The sequence below is a fragment of the Vanessa tameamea genome, chromosome 29 (assembly GCF_037043105.1).
Source record: "Vanessa tameamea isolate UH-Manoa-2023 chromosome 29, ilVanTame1 primary haplotype, whole genome shotgun sequence".
Lineage (NCBI taxonomy): Eukaryota > Metazoa > Arthropoda > Insecta > Lepidoptera > Nymphalidae > Vanessa > Vanessa tameamea.
Window position 1 is genome coordinate 3224509 of NC_087337.1, and position 21979 is coordinate 3246487.

General features: G+C 50.7%; 7 protein-coding genes across 7 annotated transcripts; all 7 read left to right on the plus strand.

Annotated features, from left to right (window-relative positions):
* Positions 1–7252: 7252 nt before the first annotated feature.
* On the plus strand, positions 7253–7627 carry LOC135194288 (histone H2B). The gene has a single exon (XM_064219601.1). It carries the CDS (start codon positions 7253–7255, stop codon positions 7625–7627), a length of 375 nt encoding a protein of 124 aa, XP_064075671.1.
* Positions 7628–8414: 787 nt separating this feature from the next.
* On the plus strand, positions 8415–8825 carry LOC135194289 (histone H3). Its single transcript, XM_064219602.1, has one exon. The coding sequence runs from the start codon at positions 8415–8417 to the stop codon at positions 8823–8825; it is 411 nt and encodes a 136-aa protein (XP_064075672.1).
* Positions 8826–9675: 850 nt separating this feature from the next.
* Positions 9676–9987, plus strand: LOC135194290 (histone H4). The gene has a single exon (XM_064219603.1). The coding sequence runs from the start codon at positions 9676–9678 to the stop codon at positions 9985–9987; it is 312 nt and encodes a 103-aa protein (XP_064075673.1).
* A 6658-nt stretch (positions 9988–16645) lies between these two features.
* On the plus strand, positions 16646–17723 carry LOC135194432 (histone H1B-like). Its single transcript, XM_064219876.1, has one exon. The coding sequence runs from the start codon at positions 16646–16648 to the stop codon at positions 17438–17440; it is 795 nt and encodes a 264-aa protein (XP_064075946.1). The 3' UTR covers positions 17441–17723.
* Positions 17724–18495: 772 nt separating this feature from the next.
* On the plus strand, positions 18496–18943 carry LOC135194291 (histone H2A). The gene has a single exon (XM_064219604.1). It carries the CDS (start codon positions 18569–18571, stop codon positions 18941–18943), a length of 375 nt encoding a protein of 124 aa, XP_064075674.1. The 5' UTR covers positions 18496–18568.
* Positions 18944–19886: 943 nt separating this feature from the next.
* Positions 19887–20261, plus strand: LOC135194292 (histone H2B). Its single transcript, XM_064219605.1, has one exon. It carries the CDS (start codon positions 19887–19889, stop codon positions 20259–20261), a length of 375 nt encoding a protein of 124 aa, XP_064075675.1.
* A 787-nt stretch (positions 20262–21048) lies between these two features.
* On the plus strand, positions 21049–21459 carry LOC135194301 (histone H3). Its single transcript, XM_064219614.1, has one exon. The coding sequence runs from the start codon at positions 21049–21051 to the stop codon at positions 21457–21459; it is 411 nt and encodes a 136-aa protein (XP_064075684.1).
* The last annotated feature ends 520 nt before the right edge of the window (positions 21460–21979 follow it).

Here is a 21979-nt window from a genome sequence, read left to right on the forward strand (position 1 = left end):
ATAAAATTTTGATGACGATACATGCGAACGATCGTACGACCTCGTTCTTCATCGTGTTGTGACGATTAAAAAGGCCCTTTTCAGGGCCACAAAATATATCTTATATACATAGAAAAATGTTAAGTTTCCTAAGCGATTATGACGTCTTTATTCTAATATTATTAGATATTTTACAACACACACACTGCTACTGCTACTATTAAACGCGCGATCATACAACTCCGACGACGATATAATAGATATGAAATGAAATTATTTTATTATATATTTATTTATTTACGATAATTATTACTAATTACTAATATTTCGATTCATATGAATCGAATCATTCATAATAATAATGTAACAACAACAGTAGTAGTCGTCTATATAGAGACATGATATATATATATATATATATATATAATATTATTTATGGTTAGTAATAAATAATATTTGTCTATAATTATTATATTATTATTATTATTTTTTTTTTTTTTTGTGGTTATTTATTATATTTTCTAATAACGAGCGACTCGTATACCAATCGGAACGACTCTGATGATCGGGGGTGATGAGGCAGGGGAGTGCGAGGTACCGAATAACACACAAACTTACCTCCTCCCCTCCCCGCCCCTCCCCCTCTCGTACTAAGCGCGACGATCGTTTCTGATTGGTCGATAGAGTTCTGCGTCTGTATGCCGCACCGTATGCGCGAACGCTACGCGTGCCGCGCGGGCCTTATTTAAACAAAATCCGAGAGTTCGAAGCGGTGAGTCGCTTTGGTTTAGCAGCCGAGCAGTGCACTACACTACTCAGCTCTGACCCGAGACCTTTTCCTGTAATAACAGTGTGCCTTGGCGCGCTGCTTGTTACAACCGCGTTAATTCGCGGCGGAATACCAAATCATACCGAGCTTTCGCTCAGTACATAGTTAGCCGTTGCTCGCTAACGACCCCTCACGGGATCCGCAGCATGAGCCGGCCGACTAGCGCTGAGCCCAAATCTGGACCTGTAATGGGTCCAGAGGAGGACTCAGACGTAGCAATCTTCAGACGAGAATTTCGCAGGACGCACTCCAGGTCGCCAACGACGAGCGAAAGGAGAGACCGGTCGCGGACACACCATCGCGTCGTCCGACCGGTCACCGGCCCCCACCACTCGCCGTCCCTGCAGGTGGACCTCTCCCGAGGTCGCAGCCAGCAGTCGAGCAGCGAGGACGAGAGCGGGAGCACCGCAGCGCCGCCCACTACAACCCCGGACATGCCAACACGTAGCGTTGTTGTGCAAGTCAAGCCAGCGCCGGAACATCTGGCAAGTATGCGTGTAACGCAACCCAAACCCACCTGCTCTCTTTCTGTGCACAGCATGGAGATCGACGTGCAACCCAACGCGCTCAGGAGGAGCCACTCCACGTCGTCCGAAGAGGACGCCACGGAGCTGAAGAGAAGGTGTCCAGAGGCAAGACCCATGGACTACGCCAGTGCGCTCCGCGCAAAGGCGCAGGTCCAAGAAAAGGAGCCCGCCACCAGGCCAGTGAAGGCCACCGCTACAGCAAGCGTAGAGAAGCCTACCGCCAAAAATCCGGCTGCAAAAAAGCCGAGATACCCACCACTCGTGGTGGAGAGTCTCCCGAATTGGGCACACCACTTCCGTGTGCTCAAGCAAAAACTCGGACGACCCCCGAGCGCACGCCCATACCAAAAAGGAGTGCGTTTCTCGCCAACCTCCGAGGAGGAGTACCGCATCATACAGCGGTACCTCACAACATTAGAAAGAGAGGAGAACGTCTCATGGTTCTCCTACTCATTACCGGCTGAAAAGAGCCTGAAAGTAGCCATCAGAGGGCTACCATACAACACCACGGCCGAAGAGGTCGAAGAAGAGCTGCGCGAACTAGGGTTCGAACCAGAAGTGGTCAAGCAGATCCAGGCCAGGAAAGGCCGCCCAGGGTGCATGTATTTCACCCAATTGAAGAAAACCCCTGGACTGACGCCGGCGATATACGAAGTAACGGAGTTGCTGTGTATGACCGGCATCAAGATAGATGCATGGCGAGGGAAGAAAGGCCCCGCACAATGCCATAGATGCCAGCAGTTCAGACACTCGTCTCACTGCTGCCACCGACCGCCAGCATGCGTCCGATGCGGAGGTGAACACCTCGCAAAGGATTGCGAGCGGAAAAGGGAGGACCCACCGACGTGTGCCAACTGCGGAGGCGCACACACGGCCAACAACACGGCCTGCCCGATCTACAAAAGGGAGGCCAAACACCGCAGAGCGGGCACCATCGCCCTATCCGCGCCAGCAAAGAAGACTGCGGACGCAGTCTCACCACCTGCACCCGCACCCGCACCTGCACCTGCACCAGAGCCAGCGACCTCGCTCATGGCTCCAGCGAACGCTCCCACAGCTCGAAACTCGAGCACCGGGAAGAAGAAACGACGCCCCAAAAAGAAGAGCAAGGCAAACAAACCTGCTCCGGAGAGCAAGCCCAGAGCGACCACAAAAGTCGCACCTGCGCCTGCACCCACACCTGCACCGGCGCCAGCGCCGGCACATAAACCAGCTGCCACCACCGCGACACACACGCGGTCGAAAGCAACAACCACTGGCAAAGATAAAGAAGTTATCAAAACCGCCATCACAATTCTGCAAGGGGTACTTAGCGCCCTGCTAGAAGACCGTGACCCAGTGCCTGTAATATTACAGGGCATCACCCTCCTGCTCAACCGCAATGAATAACAAACTCCGTGTTATTCACTGGAATGCCAACGGGCTCAGAAACAAGCAACTGCTGTTTCAAACCCTCCTGCAAGAGCAGGACATAGACGTGGCTCTCATATCAGAGACCCACGCCACAGACTCGGATCGACTGAAGTTTGCAAACTACCACACATACCGCAAGGATGAACGCTCGGATGTGAGCAACCAGCCCTTTAGAGGCCTCGCGGTACTTGTCAAGAGGAGAATTGTACACACGCCTATCCAGACTACATCGCTAGGGACGATGTACGCCTTGGGCATCGAAGTGTGCACTGGAGGGACAGCCCTACGCCTCTTCGCCTGCTACAAAGCTCCCAAAGCAAGAATGGATCCTGCAGACATCCGATCATTGCTGGACTCACCAACTCCAACAATCATCGCAGGAGATCTGAACTGCAAGCACACCTCATGGAACTCGACCACCAACACTACGGATGGCAGACGACTCTGCCAAGACGCCGAAAAGAACGGATACACAGTCAGCGGTCCAGAGACCCCGACTCACTACCCGTTCCGATCAATCCTAACACCCGACGTGCTAGACATAGCCGTCCACAGGGGGCTCACACAGAGACTCTCGCAGGAAGTCTTGGCGGACGACATGGGGTCCGACCACCAACCGGTTCTCCTAACACTGCAAGCAACCCTAGCTGCAGCCAGACGACCACCTCGCCGGTGCACCGACTGGACTACCTACAGGGAACATCTGGAGGAGAACACGAGGATGAAACCAGCAACGAACGCAGAGGAGATAGAAGACCTCGCCTTAGACGTCAGAGACACCCTGCGTCACGCCTACGAGGCAGCGACGCACACACAGGAGGTATCACACCGATACCACACCCTACCTGGCCATATAAGGAAGCTTCTATCAAGGAAGAGAGAGCTACGCAAGCTGTGGCAGCGAACCCGCTGCCCCACGCTAAAGCGACAACTCAACCGCCTCAACGATCGAGCCACAGAGTCAGTAAGCGACCACCGATCCCGAACATGGGAGAGCACCATCGAGACTGCAGCAGACGACATGAAGTCACTTCATCGACTCAACCGCAACCTCACCAACTCGAGTGAACCTAGACGTCCACTCCGAGCGAACGATGGAACTCTACGATACCAGACAGCGGATCGCGCTGAGATCTTTGCAGCCACGCTAGAGCAGCAGTTCACACCGAACCCTGCTCGCTACCAGGCACACAGCACAGCAGTCGAAGAACAAGTTCGAGAATACCTGGCAGAACCACTGTCCCCCACCGATGACCCCATAGTCATCACACCGGGACAAGTACTACGGATGACAAGGCGTGCGAACCCACGTAAGGCCCCGGGGTGCGACGGAATCACAAACTCCGCCCTCCGCCACCTACCACCGCGTAGCATAGCCGCGATCACGCGGCTATTCAACGGAATACTCCGCACGGGCCACTTTCCATCTACGTGGAAGCAAGGCCGAGTCATCATGATACCGAAGCCCGGTAAAAACACACTTTTACCGGAGAGCTACAGGCCCATCACACTTCTGCCTACCATCTCGAAAATGTTCGAGAGATTGCTGCTTCAGCACCTACGACCACACATCGAACCTCGGCCGGAACAATTTGGCTTTCGAGCTGGACATTCGACCACGCACCAAATAGCGAGAATACTGCACTACGCCGCAGTGGCACTGAACAAGAGGGAGTTCCCAGTGGCAGTATTCCTCGATATGGAGAAAGCCTTTGACCGAGTATGGCACGAAGGGCTGCTATACAAGCTGGCTCTTCGACCATCCATGCCGAAGCGAATCGTACACATCATAGCGTCATTCCTGGAGAACCGACGCTTCCAAGTCGATGTTGAAGGAGCTCTGTCCACAGAGCGACGGATCACCGCCGGTGTCCCACAGGGAAGCTGCCTATCTCCGGTATGCTATTCCTGCTACACTGACGACATCCCACTGATGGACGGAGCCGTCCTGGCCCTATACGCCGATGACGCGGCGTACATCACCACCTCTATCAAAAGGAAGCAAGCTGCAATACTGATGCAGCTCATGCTATATCAACTTCCCGACTGGTTAGCCAAATGGCGGCTAACCGTCAACGTCGAGAAGACACAGGCGATCGTCTTAGGAAGAGCATCCAACCTACCATCTCCCCTCCGGCTATTCGGAAAGGAGATCCAATGGTCTGACAGGGTCAAGTACCTTGGAGTGACCATCGACCGAAGGATGAATATGAATCATCACGTCGCGAATGTGATCAACTTGGCGCGTGCTACACGTGTCAAACTATATCCAGTGCTGAAATCGCGCCTCCCTCTGCGCGTCAAACTCGGGATCTACAAGCAATACGTGAGATCACGCCTCACGTATGCCGCTCCAGCATGGTACGCACTCACTGGCCCTGCCTCGCGAAAGAAGCTGCAAGCGCAGCAATCTCTCACACTGCGGGCCATCACGAATGCACCACGCTACGTACGGAACACAACAATTGCGAGAGATCTCAAAGTCGAAACCGTCGAGGAATTTACCAGACGCCTAGCCACGAAGATGTTCATGCGTGCCGACCAGTCGGACCACACCCACATCAAGGATATGGCACCGCAGCACGCACGGCCACCTGACGGATGGGCGTACCCGAGAGAGCTCATCAACGATGACGCCCTCAGCGAGAGCCGACCATCGCGTCGCCTCCCGCCCGCTCCTCGACAGAACGTCGACCCAGCTGACACCACGACACACCAGCCCGGAAACAACGACGTCCGCTAACGATGCATCGAACCAGAGGTAGTCCCTACGGGGACTCATCCTACTGGACTCGGCTGCATCCAGGACGCCTACCTGCAGAAAAGCCCATGATCGCTGGTCGCTCGCTGGACCTCCCCGAACGGGGTCTCATCCGGTGCGCTTGATCGAATCATGAGTAATTCTGCAGAACCGGACAGGAGTGTCACACTAGCTGGACGCACTGAAACACCATCAGATCACATTCCAGACCTAAAGACGACGCCAACAACGCCAGGACAACTCACCAAAAGGAACACCACTGACGCAAAACCAGCGCCAGTTCCAACAAATCACCCGGCTCCTACAAAGAGCCGTACCCGACGAACCGGTCTGTACAATAGCGTCTCACCGCGGCCGACCGAAAGGAAATCCCAAGCGGGACTTATCCTGACGGCCCCGACCGCGAGCGAGGCGTCTAGACTACGTTTTCCACCCACGACCGCAGGTCGCTCGCTGGACCTCCCCGAACGGGGTCTCATCCGGTGCGCTTGATCGGATCGTGGGAGTCTACGCGGTCACGGACCAGACTCGCCGAAACAAACCACAACAACACAGAACACCGACAACCCGTCAGAATGCCGAATACCGCTTCTTCTCCACTCTCTCTACTTGCCACCCTCACCCATCTGCAGCCTTCACCGCCAACGATGGAACTTGATCTCAACGAGACACGCATACGCAAACACACACTTGGCAGCAGCAAGATGTCTCCGAACCTTCCTTCTGTACCACGACATCTGTCGTGCGCAGACATTCACAGAGCAGGTCGTTCGCTGGACCTCCCCTTACGGGGTCTCATCCGGTGCGCTTGATCGCTCTGAGAATGTACGGAGGACCAAGAGATGTCTGCAGCACACGCCACTAGGGTACTTCCACTGGAATTACCCGACCTCAACGACCCGTCCGTAGTAACGGGCAAATCACCCGGCTCCTACAAAGAGCCGTACCCGACGAACCGGTCTGTACAATAGCGTCTCACCGCGGCCGACCGAAAGGAAATCCCAAGCGGGACTTATCCTGACGGCCCCGACCGAGAGCGAGGCGTCTAGACTACGTTTTTTCACCCACGACCGCAGGTCGCTCGCTGGACCTCCCCGAACGGGGTCTCATCCGGTGCGCTTGATCGGATCGTGGGAGTCTACGCGGTCACGGACCGGACTCGCCGAAACAAACCACAACAACACAGAACACCGACAACCTGTCAGAATGCCGAATACCACTTCTTCTCCACTCTTCTCTACCAACCACCCTCACCCATCTGCAGCCTTCACCGCCAGCGACGGAACTTGATCTCAACGAGACACGAATACGCAACACACATTTGGCAGCAGCAAGATGTCTCCGAACCCTCCCTCTGTACCACGACATCTGTCGTGCGCAGACATTCGCAGAGCAGGTCGTTCGCTGGACCTCCCCTTACGGGGTCTCATCCGGTGCGCTTGATCGCTCTGAGAATGTACGGAGGACCAAGAGATGTCTGCAGCATACGCCACTAGGGTACTTCCATGGAATTACCCGACCCCAACGACCCGTCCGTAGAAACGGACGGCGAACAGGATACCGCAGTAGATAGGGCACGGCCCTAGGAACTGCCATCACCATTCCCCATTACCAGGGGGGTGCGTGAAATACTACGATCGAAGCGGTACTCTCCAGTTTCGCTTGCGCTCCCGTACGGTGCGCACGTGTATCACACGAGATTAACTTTCGATTGCATTATTGTGAATTTGTTTATTCGTCATCATGCCGCCTAAGACTAGCGGAAAGGCCGCCAAGAAATCGGGCAAAGCTCAGAAGAACATCTCCAAGTCGGACAAGAAGAAGAAGAAGCATAAGAGGAAGGAGAGCTACGCCATCTACATTTACAAAGTACTGAAACAGGTACATCCCGACACCGGTATCTCGAGTAAGGCCATGTCGATCATGAACTCTTTCGTGAACGATATCTTCGAGCGCATCGCCGCCGAGGCTTCTCGTCTCGCTCACTACAACAAGCGATCGACGATCACCTCGAGGGAGGTGCAGACTTCGGTGAGGCTTCTTCTGCCCGGCGAGCTCGCCAAGCACGCCGTGAGCGAAGGTACTAAGGCCGTAACGAAGTACACGAGCTCCAAGTAAACGAAGCCGTAGTAGAACGCTACGATTTATGAAGGAGATAATAATAAAAAGGCCCTTTTCAGGGCCACAAAGAGTTTCGATAAACAATAATTTAAAGTTTCAAACGATTTAGCCGTCGTTTATTATTATTATTATTATCAAATAACAATAATAATACATGTTTATTTATTAACATATTTAATCGATTAATTATATACATATATAATACACACATACATACTCTGATAAGATTCCTAATTATTAACATATACAAAAACAGTTTTTTTTTCTTTACTAGTCTTGAATCGAATTTTAATTAGAGATATATAATATATTTGATCGTCGTAGTTACCTTCCTGTAGAGCTGTAGCGCTGTAAGCTCGAAGCCGCCGCCGTACTGTCGATTCCGTCGATCTTCTCATTCATTTCGATCTCGTATCATATATATCCTGCGTTTAACTCGTTCGACGTAGGCCGATGATATCTGAAAGAATAATAATATTAATTCATTAAAAATATATCTAATAATAATAATAATAACAACAACTCAAACATGAATTTTTCGCATCGATCAGTGAACGCGTGAGAGAGAACGTGCATAGCTTAGAGAGAGAGAGAGACGGATATATCGAATCGTCATCGCGGCGGTCCCTCTAGCCGTAGTAGAACTCGTATATAAGCTAACGTTCCTTTACAAAAATTTTAATCCGTCGACTACGTTCCCTTCGTGCGGACGTGTCTAGAGACGTCTCTAAGTTTGTCATAATAAATTTTCGTTTCGTGCGTGTTCGTTCATTCATCGTCAAGGATGGCTCGTACTAAGCAGACGGCCCGAAAATCTACCGGTGGTAAGGCACCGCGCAAGCAGCTCGCCACCAAGGCGGCTCGCAAGAGCGCTCCTGCCACGGGAGGTGTGAAGAAACCTCATCGTTACAGACCCGGTACGGTCGCCCTTCGTGAGATCCGTCGTTACCAGAAGAGCACTGAGCTTCTGATCCGCAAACTGCCATTCCAGCGTCTCGTTCGTGAGATCGCTCAAGACTTCAAGACCGATCTCCGTTTCCAGAGTTCCGCCGTAATGGCCCTGCAGGAAGCAAGCGAAGCTTATCTCGTCGGTCTCTTCGAAGACACGAACCTGTGCGCTATCCACGCTAAGCGTGTGACGATCATGCCTAAGGATATTCAATTGGCGCGCAGGATCCGAGGAGAACGTGCCTAATTGCGTCTGCGTCGTCGTCGTCGCAGTCTCATTTGCACAATTCTACGTATAGAAAAAAATAAATAATAATAATATACGCAGTATCATATGCAGATAGACTGCAAGTAAACATATTCAAAAAGGCCCTTTTCAGGGCCGCATATATATCTAAAAACAAAGAAAAAAAAATTTTTTTTTTTTTTTTCGTCGTCCGTTTCAAACGTAACAAAGTCGTCACGAAAAACCTACTCACAAATAACAATAATTATTTTTATATCAAAATTATCATAAACACGTTACACATAATTCGAAATATCAATACGCACATACGTAAACGTTGTGTATTTTATACTATTATTGTAAATAAATATGTATATTTCAATCGAATACGAGAACGTGAGAGGTGAGTGTATGTGTGATTACATATATTATTACGATCTTATGACGATATATTGATCGTTAAGAGCATAATTGTAAATATTAAATATTATTGCAAAGATATCAATTTTGAAGAACACAAAAATATCTCACACCCCCCCCCCCCCCCCCCATTCTCCCGATAAACAAGACACATACATGAACTCCCCCCTAACCCCATCCCCTCGGCCGCCATCCCTACCATAGCTTTTTCGACTGCACGCTGTCTCTCTCAGTCTTTCTCTTTCTATCTAATGGCACTTAGATATCGCCATCTCTTTCGCACACGGAGCGAACGCACGCATACGTGTGTAGTTAGTCGAGCGCTTATATATCAGTCGAGCGTAGAACGACGAGACTACCATAAAGTGATCGTCTCTGATCGACAGCGGACGGATTTCTGTACGTCTTTCTTTGCCGTTCAGATTAAACAAGACAAACCGAAGACAAGAAAATGACCGGTCGCGGTAAAGGTGGAAAGGGTCTGGGGAAAGGAGGCGCGAAGCGACACAGGAAAGTGCTCCGTGATAACATCCAAGGTATCACGAAACCGGCCATCCGTCGTCTCGCACGCAGAGGCGGTGTGAAACGTATATCCGGTCTGATATACGAAGAGACTCGCGGTGTCCTCAAAGTGTTCCTCGAGAACGTAATCCGCGACGCCGTCACCTACACCGAGCACGCGAAGAGGAAGACCGTCACCGCCATGGACGTAGTGTACGCCCTGAAACGTCAGGGACGTACTCTGTACGGTTTCGGCGGTTAAAATGTTTTCGATGTTTTTTTTTTGTAATTAAATCAAAAATTTACAAATACAATACTGCGAAAACTAAATATAAAAAAGGCCCTTTTCAGGGCCGCATATGGATCTGTTTATATATACAAAAATGCTCGTTTCAATCGATCAATGACGTCTTTTCATAATATATATAATACAATACAATGAGTAAGAAAATTGTTATTAAATGAAATATAATATAAATAAACGATTATTGTTCATTATAATTATTAGTATATACAACGGATACGTTCGTATCTCATCGTTAACATAGAATAGACTCTACCATGTATCTCAATGAGTGCGTACAATCGATGCAAATATATTTATATTTACAATACGAATGTATAGATATGAAAAATTATATACTTTAAATGTTTTTATATATGATAAAACGTCCACGTCCACGTCGACGTCGTTCTCTCGGCTCTACTTCACGCGCTACGAACGCGCCGCGAACCTTATATCATACGCCGCGAAGAAGCTCGGCGTCACGTAAATGTACACGGTTACTGTAGATTATTTTTATTGTTTAAACTATCTTTCGAAACTCTTATTAATTATCTATCGTAATAGATTATATATTAATATTATTCGATACGAATTCGCATATCAGACTACGTTTTCTCGTGCTTCGTATGCCGACTCGCATAGTAGCGTGTTTTACGAACGTCGACTTGCAACACGCTAAAATTGTTAGTAAATTATCGAATAAGAGTTGCGCTTTTATACATTATCAGTGAGGTATCTTCGCTTTCAATCTGTCGTTAGAACGAAACGTTTAAAACGATTTTAATAGAATAAAATAACTTTTAAACGAGGCTCGAGGTACGCGTCTAGAACTATAACGAATTTAAACGCGATTCGTACTCATCTTCGTCGAACTATGCTACGAATTCGGCTTTCGAACGATCGATAGGTTCAAGAGGTATCTTTTTATGTAATAGAACGTTCAAAAAATACTTTACATTATATAAATATCGTATTCGAAATGATACCTGTTAGTGAAAAGTTTTAAGCGTTCGTACGAGAAATTGTCTAGCGACATCGCGGTTCTCCTTACGGTATTGCTCGGACTCCACTTACCACTAGCGACCTCTCCGCCGCGTCGACACTCTCTATCTCTCTCTCTCGTTTAGTTTATTGGACACTCTCTATCTCTCTCTCGTTTAGTTTATTGAGCGAGACAGAACGTGAGGTGTCATCTAGTGTGCAAATTCCGTCTTGGATATTCCCCGCCCCCCGCAACGCCCCCCCCGGTGCAGTTGTACTCGCCGCGTCGCAAGGCGTTGGCTTGAGGAAACGACCGGTTCGAGTTGCGTGGAGCTGCCTTACCCGCTTCGGAAGGAGTACGCACGTGATCCTGCACATTTTTACTTATAAAAATTCCTGCAGGATCAACAGGATTTGACTGCCGACGCCCTAGACAACCAGCGTGAACGGTAGGAACTTCCGCTCGCGGGCGCTTAGCTGGGCCTCCCCTTAGGGTCTCACCTGGCTGGGTTGCACGCGCTGAGGTGGCGAATACCGTTCAGGCTTTGAAAAGGGTAGTTAGGAGAGAAGGAATACCACCATGTCTGAAGGGGGGGAGCCCCCCCCCTTAGACCAACGAAAGCGCGGCCGAGGAAGGTCGGGGATACCGCGGTCTGTTGTTCGGAGGGACATCTTCGACAACACGACCGTGCCCGTCCCCCGCACCTCCGCCGCCCCCCCGCGCCCCACCATCCGCATCGTGCATGCGGAGCCAGGGGACGAAGAGGAGGACCGGGACGCCGACGCGTACTTCGCAGCTGTTGTAGCTGAGACTACAACCAGCGCGGAAGGAGCGAAGCGCCCGAGGCCGGATTCGTCCCCTGAATCCACGGAGGGGGAGGACAAGCGCCCGAGGACAGACGCGTCCCCCCCGCAACCCTCCCCGCCGACCACTCCGGCGAAGGAAGACCCACCGCGCACCGAGTCGCCCGCCTCTAGTGAGGCCTATATGGAGGCGACCGAGGTTCCTCCGCATATGGAGCACCGACAACCGCCGAGATCCCCCTCACCCCTCGAGGGGGGAACACAGGAGTCTTGGCCGCGTGACTCGACCAGTTACGCGGCCTTGGCCTCGATGGCTGGAGAAACCTCACCACCACGCCCGGACTCACCACAGCCGGGGCCGTCAGGCCTCTCATACGCGGCTGCGGCCGCAGCACCGGCCTCACCAGGAGGTCGGGCCCCCCCGCAAGTGCCACCACCAACAAAGTTGCCGCGTTCAGAATACCCGCCAATTACGGCGGAGTGCCTGCCGAACTGGACGCGGCACTTCGAAACCATTAGAAGCAAACTCGGACACGCCCCGAACGCGCGCCCCATGGGGAAAGGGGTCCGCTTTCTGCCCGGATCGGCGGAAGAATTCCGGGTGGTGCAGAGACACCTCACGGAGGCTAGAAACCAGGATAAGTCCATATCCTGGTTTTGCTATAGTCCCGCCACGGAACTGCCAAGCAAAATAGCCATCAGGGGGCTGCCCTTCGACACCCCCTCCGAGGAAGTCGTCGCTGCGCTGCGCAACCTGGGGTTCCCAGCTGAGCGCGCGAAGGCGATTCCGGTGGGCAAGGGCAGACACGGGTGCACGTACTTCGTGCAGCTTGCTCACCTTAAGGACCAAGAACTCAATGAACTCTACAAGGTGACCGAGCTCCTGTGCATGCCCGGCCTCTTGGTGGAGGCCTGGAAAGGGGCCAGGAGCCCTCCCCAATGTCACCGATGCCAGGCCTTCGGTCACGCCTCGGCCAACTGCCACCGGCCCACAAAATGTGTTCGCTGTGCCGGCGAACACTTGGCCAGGGACTGCCCGCGCCCCCTCGAAGAACCGCCGACATGCGCCAACTGTGGGAAGGCGCACACGGCGAAGGACCGCAGGTGCGCGGTCTATAAGAGGGAGGCCAGAAGGAGGGGTATCACTGTGCCACCTCCCCAACCCCAACCGCCGGCACCCAGAGGAAAAGCCGCACTAAGAAGAAGGCAGAGGGAGGGCGGTGAACTGCACGCCCCCCCCTCTCGACAGGAGCCGGAGCAGCCGGAGCAGCCGGACAGGGACAGCCGTCCCCCAGTCCCGGCGCCGAGAAGAATGCCGGCAAGACCACCACCGGCAGAACAACAAGCGCCAGCGACAGGACTTGCACCCACCTCCCTGGCCCCCCCGGCCAATCAGCCGATCGAAAGGGGCCAACCTATTCCTAAGAAAAGGAATAGGAGGAGGAAGAAGAGGGCAGCGAGACCGGCTAGGTCTGAGCCAGCGGCGGCGTCTACACCGCAGCCGAGGCAGGCGACGCGGCCAAGACGAGAGACGAGGCCAGCTCCCAGGGTCGAGCAACAACAACAAGCAGTGGCCCTAAGGGTGGCACAGGCCGAGCGCCGGGACGCGCCTTCGCAACTGATGAGAAGAGACCCGGACACTACCACCATCATCCGGGTCTTCATGGAGGCGCTTACGGCTATCCTGGTAGCATATACACAAGGCCAGGATATCATACCGGCGATCTCAGCTGGAATAGCCTCCCTAGCGCAGCTAAATTCCAGCTGAGAATTATATACTGGAACCCAGGCGGCATCAGAGGCCACATTCGAGAGCTAACCTTACTCGCCCAGTTGCAGAATGCGCATATCATTCTCCTGGGCGAGACTAAGCTCTCGGAAGAAGTAGAGCTCCGCATCCCGAATTTCTTCGTGTACCGGCGCGACGAAGTCTCCCCACGGGGCGCCCCATTCAGAGGCACGGCAGCCCTTGTGAGGAGGGACATCGTACACGAAGAACTCGCGCACGCCCCCTACGTGAGTCTGCGAACACAGGGAGTACGTGTGCAAGCTGGTGAGATGGAGCTCCTTCTGTATGCCGCCTACAAGCCACCCGGAACGTCAATCTGCAGCACCGATGTCCAGACGCTCTTTAGCTCGCAGCTGCCCACATTGGTAGTTGGTGATATTAACGCGAAGCACCATGCCTGGGGCTCGCGTGTCATCAACTGGACCGGCAAGCAGCTGTTCGAGGACAGCGAACGTCACGGCTATGGTGTGCTGGGTCCAGGAGCGCCGACCCACATACCTACGGCCGCAATACACCAGCCGGACGTTCTGGACATAGTGCTGCATCAAGGACTAGACTGCCCCATCGATGTTGAGGTCAACTACGACCTCAACACGCAACACCTGCCCATACTCGTCACGCTCACCCTCGAACGGGAGTTCAGAGTGCTTCGTCCCCCGAGATCGCGGGTCGACTGGAGGCGCTTTTCCTCCGAACTCACGGGGCTCGAGCTCACGGTCCCGATATCGACACCTGCCGATGTCGAAGGGGCTGCTTCCGCAATCACCGAGGCGATCCAAAAGGCCAAAGAAGCAGCCACCACACAAAGTGGTGGAGTAGACAGAACAACCAACGGACGTCGGGACCAGCTACCGAGCTCGCTCCGTGCCAAACTGCGGAGGAAGAGGGAGCTTCGCCGACTCTGGGCACGAACGCGCTGCCCGAGGGTGAAGCGTGACCTAAACAGACTTGCAGAGGAGGTGTCGCGTGCACTCGCGGCTCTCGATGATGACCACTGGGAAGTCACCATCGATCGAGCATCCGAGCATGACACGGCACTTTATCGCCTCTGCAAGGAACTGTCCGGAGTGGACTCACCAATTTACCCGCTCCTAGATAGAGCGGGTAAAAGAAGATACGCCGCCAGTGAGAGAGCAGAAATCCTGGCGGAACATCTAGAGGTGCAGTTCACCCCGAACCCACCGGATGTGACAAACCCGAATGTCGTCCGACATCACGCGGCGGTCCACGAGCAAGTGGAAACGTTCCTGTCGGCCCAGATTCCGCCACTCCAGGAAGACGAACTCATCTCCCTGTCCGAGTTGCGGAAGGCAGTCTTCCGACTACCAAAGCGGAAGGCGCCAGGCCCAGACGGGATCACCAACGCCGCGTTGATGCAGCTACCCAACGAATGCCTCGATGCGCTCACGAGGACATTCAACGGGATACTCCGAACAGGACACTTCCCCGAGTTATGGAAGACGGGGAAGGTCATCGTCCTGCCGAAGCCGGGTAAAGACCCCCGGCTTCCGTCAAGCTATCGGCCGATCACGCTACTGTCGCACATCGCCAAGCTGTTCGAGCGTCTGCTACTGCGAAGACTCACTCCTCACCTGCCCCTGCGCGAGGAGCAGTTCGGGTTCCGCAGCAGCCACTCAACGACGCTCCAGCTGACGAGAGTCCTCAGCCATTTAGCCAGCGAGAAGAACAGAAGGCATCCCACCGTCGGGGTCTTTCTCGATATGGAGAAGGCCTTCGACCGGGTGTGGCATGCCGGCCTCCTGGCTAAACTCTTGAACACCTCGGCGCCTCTCGCGATGGTGCGAATAGTGGCGTCATTTTTGGAAGGCCGAAGCTTCTACGTCTCGGTGGAAGGCGCGGACTCCCAACCGCGCCCCATCCGAGCAGGAGTACCCCAGGGTAGCTGTCTGTCACCGCGTCTATACGCGGTGTACACGGACGACATTCCCACCCTCCGCGACCATCTGCGTGAGGGTGAAGAGGACGTGCTGTTGGCCCTTTATGCGGACGACAGCGCGTTCTTCGCGTCGTCCTATCACCAAATCGTCGCTGCAAACAAAATGCAGCGCCTGCTGGATCTGCTTCCGGAGTGGCTCGACAAGTGGAGGATGGCCGTCAACGTCGGGAAGACGGCCGCTCTGCTAGTCGGAGCCAGGAAACCCATGCGTCAACTCACTCTCCGAGGCCAGGACGTGGAGTGGCAGACCTCAGTTTGCTACTTGGGGTGTCACATCGACAGGTCGCTGCAAATGATTCCCACCGTTGATCGGGCGGTGAACCATGCTGCGGCGGCCCGGTCGAAGCTGCACACCCTCTTCGCATCCCGCCTCCAACTGAAGACCAAACTGAGGATCTACGGTGCCTACGTCCGCTCGCGTTTGACGTATGCGGCTCCCGCCTGGTTCGCCCTATGTTCGGCGAGCCAGAGAAGGAGGATACAGATCCAGCAGAACCGATGCCTGCGTCTCATAGTCGGAGCTCCGAGGTACGTCAGGAACGACGTCATACACCGAGACACCAGGACGCCCACCGTGGAGGAGTTCGTCCGCCATCTTGCACGCTCAATGTTCGCAAGAGCGGACAACAGCGCGTGCAGACACCTCCACGGCATAGCCCCACTACATGCGAGACCACCTGACGGGCGTCCTCAACCTCGTGAGCTCCTGCTATCGCCGACCACCTGCCCCGACGCAGGCATCGACGAAGACGGTTTGGAGCAACAACAATAGGACGACGCAACCACCGGATATGACAACCACTCGGACATGACAACCACTCGGACACGACACCCAATCGGATCAGACAAACAAGGACATACCACTGGGTCCATAGGACCCTGACCCATCGGGTCAGAATAGCATGACGCGGTAGCTGCGTGCTACCGCAGAGGACACGCCCGGGTTAGGAGGCAAGCCTCGATGCCCGTACCCGGCTCGGCCATAAGGCCAAGCAGGAAGACCCTACGTTCGTTTAGTTTATTGAACGTAATATACATACGTATATCGTGCATCACGTTTATTAGTTTTTGTGAATTGAGTTAATATAAAAAATAAAATAAAAATGGCCGACACAGCTGTAGCGACCGAAGCCCCAGCACCGGCGACCCCTGCGAAGAAACCGAAGGCGTCCGCGGCCGCCGCCGGTGGCGCCGCCGCGAAGAAACCTAAGGCGAAACCGACTCATCCTAAAACATCGGAAATGGTGAACAGCGCCATCAAAGAGTTGAAGGAACGTAGCGGTTCTTCGCTTCAGGCGATCAAGAAATACATCGCGGCTCAATACAAAGTCGATTCTGAGAAATTGGCACCGTTCATTAGAAAGTATCTCAAGAGCGCCGTCGAATCGGGCGCACTCATACAGACGAAGGGCAAGGGCGCATCGGGTTCGTTCAAACTAGAGTCGAAATCGTCCGCTTCGAAGAAACCGGCGGGTGCCGGAGTCGGAGGCGCGTCCGGCGGCAAGGCCGCATCTTCGGCCGCTTCGGGTAAGTCGAAAAAGGCGGCTTCTTCCGCTCCAGTCGGCGGCAAGGGCGGCGCCGCGGGCAAGAAAGCGGCCGCCGGCGGTGCGTCCTCCGGTGCGGCGGCGGCGGCGGCGTCGTCGCCGTCCAAATCGAAAGCGAAGGCGACGATAAAGGATAAAAAAGCTGCAGCCGCTAAAAAGAAACCGGCACCCGCTAAGAAGGCCGTCGCGGCGGCCGCTCCTTCGAAGGCGAAGGGCGCCGCATCGAAGGCGAAGAAGACCGCGAAACCGCCGACTAAGAAACCTAAAGCGCCGAAACCTAAGAAGGCCGCCGCCGCTACGCCGAAGTCGAAACCGGCAGCCAAGAAGGCCGCCTCAGCCGCCGCTAAAAAGTAAGCCGCATGCAGCCGCCGCAGCGGTGATAATAACGATGACATCTTTCAAAAGTATCATCAAAAAAAAAAAACCAAAACAAAAACAACAACACCAACATCATCGACGACATACATTCGTCCAATCCGATCGCTTCGACGAAGACGAATAAGACGACGGCGACGAACACTGTGACGATGACGATGCAAGCGTGTGCGGCGCGTAAATCGCACGACAAAAAGCCCTTTTCAGGGCTAACATAAGTTTCATAATAAACGAATATATTCGTCGTCGTGCGTTAATTTTTCTTTTTTACAATGCTACGACGACGAATAAAATGAGTTAAAGTTTCGAACGATACGACGAATAATTTCTAAATTTATAAAAAGCGTAGGTATATCGGAATATATTACAAAAATATATATATACACACACATATATAATAAAGAAATAATAATAATAAAATTATACGAAAGTATCCACATACCTTTATCATAGAGAGAATAGCACAATTTTATTTCTTTTCTTTTTTTTTTTTTTTTCTTTTTTTTTTCATTTCAGAAACATACAAACAAAACAAAAAAAAAAAAAAAAAAACAAACATACATACATACATACATACAAACAAACAAACAAACTGACTGACCTACCGATCTTTGTCATTATCGCACACGAAACACTAAAAGGACACGCGACCCGCGCGCCCGACTAATTTCACTTTAATAATATTATTTTTTATTTCATTCCTTCCTTTCTTTATTACAAAAAAAATAATATATATATATATAATTTTTACTTCATTTTTCTATTCGCATTCGAATTCCGACACCCCCCGTCCCGCCCCGCCCGACTGCCCGACTCTCCCGAAACTCGACATCATTCATCGTCGTAATCTTAATACTATACTGTATACACTAATAAGAAACAGAAATTTAACAATTTACAATTTCAATACAATCAAACAGAGTCAGAGTCTCTCTCGATACCACCGCACCGATTGACGTGACTACGTCTCGAGTATATAAAAAGCTGACGGACTACCTTGAGTGTTTTACTGTTCACCGCGCTCTCGAGCCGTACGCACGCGTACCGCTCTCTCTCTCTCTCATATTTATATTTGCGTTGCTAATTTTTCATTAATTCTCTATAATCATGTCCGGTCGCGGTAAAGGAGGCAAAGTCAAGGGGAAGGCAAAGTCGCGTTCGAACCGTGCCGGTCTACAGTTTCCGGTAGGACGTATACACAGACTGCTCAGGAAGGGTAACTACGCAGAGCGCGTCGGTGCCGGTGCACCCGTGTATCTCGCGGCCGTCATGGAATACCTAGCCGCTGAAGTACTCGAGTTGGCCGGCAACGCCGCCCGCGACAACAAGAAGACCAGGATCATACCGAGACATCTACAGTTGGCGATCCGTAACGACGAGGAGCTGAACAAGTTACTCTCGGGCGTGACTATCGCACAAGGTGGAGTCCTACCTAACATCCAAGCCGTACTTCTACCCAAGAAGACCGAGAAGAAGGCTTAAACACACCGCGTGTAGTGTGACGATGAGACACGGTCGTCGTCGACGTCGTCGTCGTCATCGTCGAATTTATAAAATTTTGATGACGATACATGCGAACGATCGTACGACCTCGTTCTTCATCGTGTTGTGACGATTAAAAAGGCCCTTTTCAGGGCCACAAAATATATCTTATATACATAGAAAAATGTTAAGTTTCCTAAGCGATTATGACGTCTTTATTCTAATATTATTAGATATTTTACAACACACACACTGCTACTGCTACTATTAAACGCGCGATCATACAACTCCGACGACGATATAATAGATATGAAATGAAATTATTTTATTATATATTTATTTATTTACGATAATTATTACTAATTACTAATATTTCGATTCATATGAATCGAATCATTCATAATAATAATGTAACAACAACAGTAGTAGTCGTCTATATAGAGACATGATATATATATATATATATATATATATATATATATATATATATATATATATAATATTATTTATGGTTAGTAATAAATAATATTTGTCTATAATTATTATATTATTATTATTATTTTTTTTTTTTTTTGTGGTTATTTATTATATTTTCTAATAACGAGCGACTCGTATACCAATCGGAACGACTCTGATGATCGGGGGTGATGAGGCAGGGGAGTGCGAGGTACCGAATAACACACAAACTTACCTCCTCCCCTCCCCGCCCCTCCCCCTCTCGTACTAAGCGCGACGATCGTTTCTGATTGGTCGATAGAGTTCTGCGTCTGTATGCCGCACCGTATGCGCGAACGCTACGCGTGCCGCGCGGGCCTTATTTAAACAAAATCCGAGAGTTCGAAGCGGTACTCTCCAGTTTCGCTTGCGCTCCCGTACGGTGCGCACGTGTATCACACGAGATTAACTTTCGATTGCATTATTGTGAATTTGTTTATTCGTCATCATGCCGCCTAAGACTAGCGGAAAGGCCGCCAAGAAATCGGGCAAAGCTCAGAAGAACATCTCCAAGTCGGACAAGAAGAAGAAGAAGCATAAGAGGAAGGAGAGCTACGCCATCTACATTTACAAAGTACTGAAACAGGTACATCCCGACACCGGTATCTCGAGTAAGGCCATGTCGATCATGAACTCTTTCGTGAACGATATCTTCGAGCGCATCGCCGCCGAGGCTTCTCGTCTCGCTCACTACAACAAGCGATCGACGATCACCTCGAGGGAGGTGCAGACTTCGGTGAGGCTTCTTCTGCCCGGCGAGCTCGCCAAGCACGCCGTGAGCGAAGGTACTAAGGCCGTAACGAAGTACACGAGCTCCAAGTAAACGAAGCCGTAGTAGAACGCTACGATTTATGAAGGAGATAATAATAAAAAGGCCCTTTTCAGGGCCACAAAGAGTTTCGATAAACAATAATTTAAAGTTTCAAACGATTTAGCCGTCGTTTATTATTATTATTATTATCAAATAACAATAATAATACATGTTTATTTATTAACATATTTAATCGATTAATTATATACATATATAATACACACATACATACTCTGATAAGATTCCTAATTATTAACATATACAAAAACAGTTTTTTTTTCTTTACTAGTCTTGAATCGAATTTTAATTAGAGATATATAATATATTTGATCGTCGTAGTTACCTTCCTGTAGAGCTGTAGCGCTGTAAGCTCGAAGCCGCCGCCGTACTGTCGATTCCGTCGATCTTCTCATTCATTTCGATCTCGTATCATATATATCCTGCGTTTAACTCGTTCGACGTAGGCCGATGATATCTGAAAGAATAATAATATTAATTCATTAAAAATATATCTAATAATAATAATAATAACAACAACTCAAACATGAATTTTTCGCATCGATCAGTGAACGCGTGAGAGAGAACGTGCATAGCTTAGAGAGAGAGAGAGACGGATATATCGAATCGTCATCGCGGCGGTCCCTCTAGCCGTAGTAGAACTCGTATATAAGCTAACGTTCCTTTACAAAAATTTTAATCCGTCGACTACGTTCCCTTCGTGCGGACGTGTCTAGAGACGTCTCTAAGTTTGTCATAATAAATTTTCGTTTCGTGCGTGTTCGTTCATTCATCGTCAAGGATGGCTCGTACTAAGCAGACGGCCCGAAAATCTACCGGTGGTAAGGCACCGCGCAAGCAGCTCGCCACCAAGGCGGCTCGCAAGAGCGCTCCTGCCACGGGAGGTGTGAAGAAACCTCATCGTTACAGACCCGGTACGGTCGCCCTTCGTGAGATCCGTCGTTACCAGAAGAGCACTGAGCTTCTGATCCGCAAACTGCCATTCCAGCGTCTCGTTCGTGAGATCGCTCAAGACTTCAAGACCGATCTCCGTTTCCAGAGTTCCGCCGTAATGGCCCTGCAGGAAGCAAGCGAAGCTTATCTCGTCGGTCTCTTCGAAGACACGAACCTGTGCGCTATCCACGCTAAGCGTGTGACGATCATGCCTAAGGATATTCAATTGGCGCGCAGGATCCGAGGAGAACGTGCCTAATTGCGTCTGCGTCGTCGTCGTCGCAGTCTCATTTGCACAATTCTACGTATAGAAAAAAATAAATAATAATAATATACGCAGTATCATATGCAGATAGACTGCAAGTAAACATATTCAAAAAGGCCCTTTTCAGGGCCGCATATATATCTAAAAACAAAGAAAAAAAAATTTTTTTTTTTTTTTTCGTCGTCCGTTTCAAACGTAACAAAGTCGTCACGAAAAACCTACTCACAAATAACAATAATTATTTTTATATCAAAATTATCATAAACACGTTACACATAATTCGAAATATCAATACGCACATACGTAAACGTTGTGTATTTTATACTATTATTGTAAATAAATATGTATATTTCAATCGAATACGAGAACGTGAGAGGTGAGTGTATGTGTGATTACATATATTATTACGATCTTATGACGATATATTGATCGTTAAGAGCATAATTGTAAATATTAAATATTATTGCAAAGATATCAATTTTGAAGAACACAAAAATATCTCACACCCCCCCCC

What these genes read in the sequence shown, in the direction of transcription:
- LOC135194288 (XM_064219601.1), top strand. Translation starts at nt 7,253, where the DNA reads ATGCCGCCTAAGACTAGCGGAAAGGCCGCCAAGAAATCGGGCAAAGCT.
- LOC135194289 (XM_064219602.1), top strand. Translation starts at nt 8,415, where the DNA reads ATGGCTCGTACTAAGCAGACGGCCCGAAAATCTACCGGTGGTAAGGCA.
- LOC135194290 (XM_064219603.1), top strand. Translation starts at nt 9,676, where the DNA reads ATGACCGGTCGCGGTAAAGGTGGAAAGGGTCTGGGGAAAGGAGGCGCG.
- LOC135194432 (XM_064219876.1), top strand. Translation starts at nt 16,646, where the DNA reads ATGGCCGACACAGCTGTAGCGACCGAAGCCCCAGCACCGGCGACCCCT.
- LOC135194291 (XM_064219604.1), top strand. Translation starts at nt 18,569, where the DNA reads ATGTCCGGTCGCGGTAAAGGAGGCAAAGTCAAGGGGAAGGCAAAGTCG.
- LOC135194292 (XM_064219605.1), top strand. Translation starts at nt 19,887, where the DNA reads ATGCCGCCTAAGACTAGCGGAAAGGCCGCCAAGAAATCGGGCAAAGCT.
- LOC135194301 (XM_064219614.1), top strand. Translation starts at nt 21,049, where the DNA reads ATGGCTCGTACTAAGCAGACGGCCCGAAAATCTACCGGTGGTAAGGCA.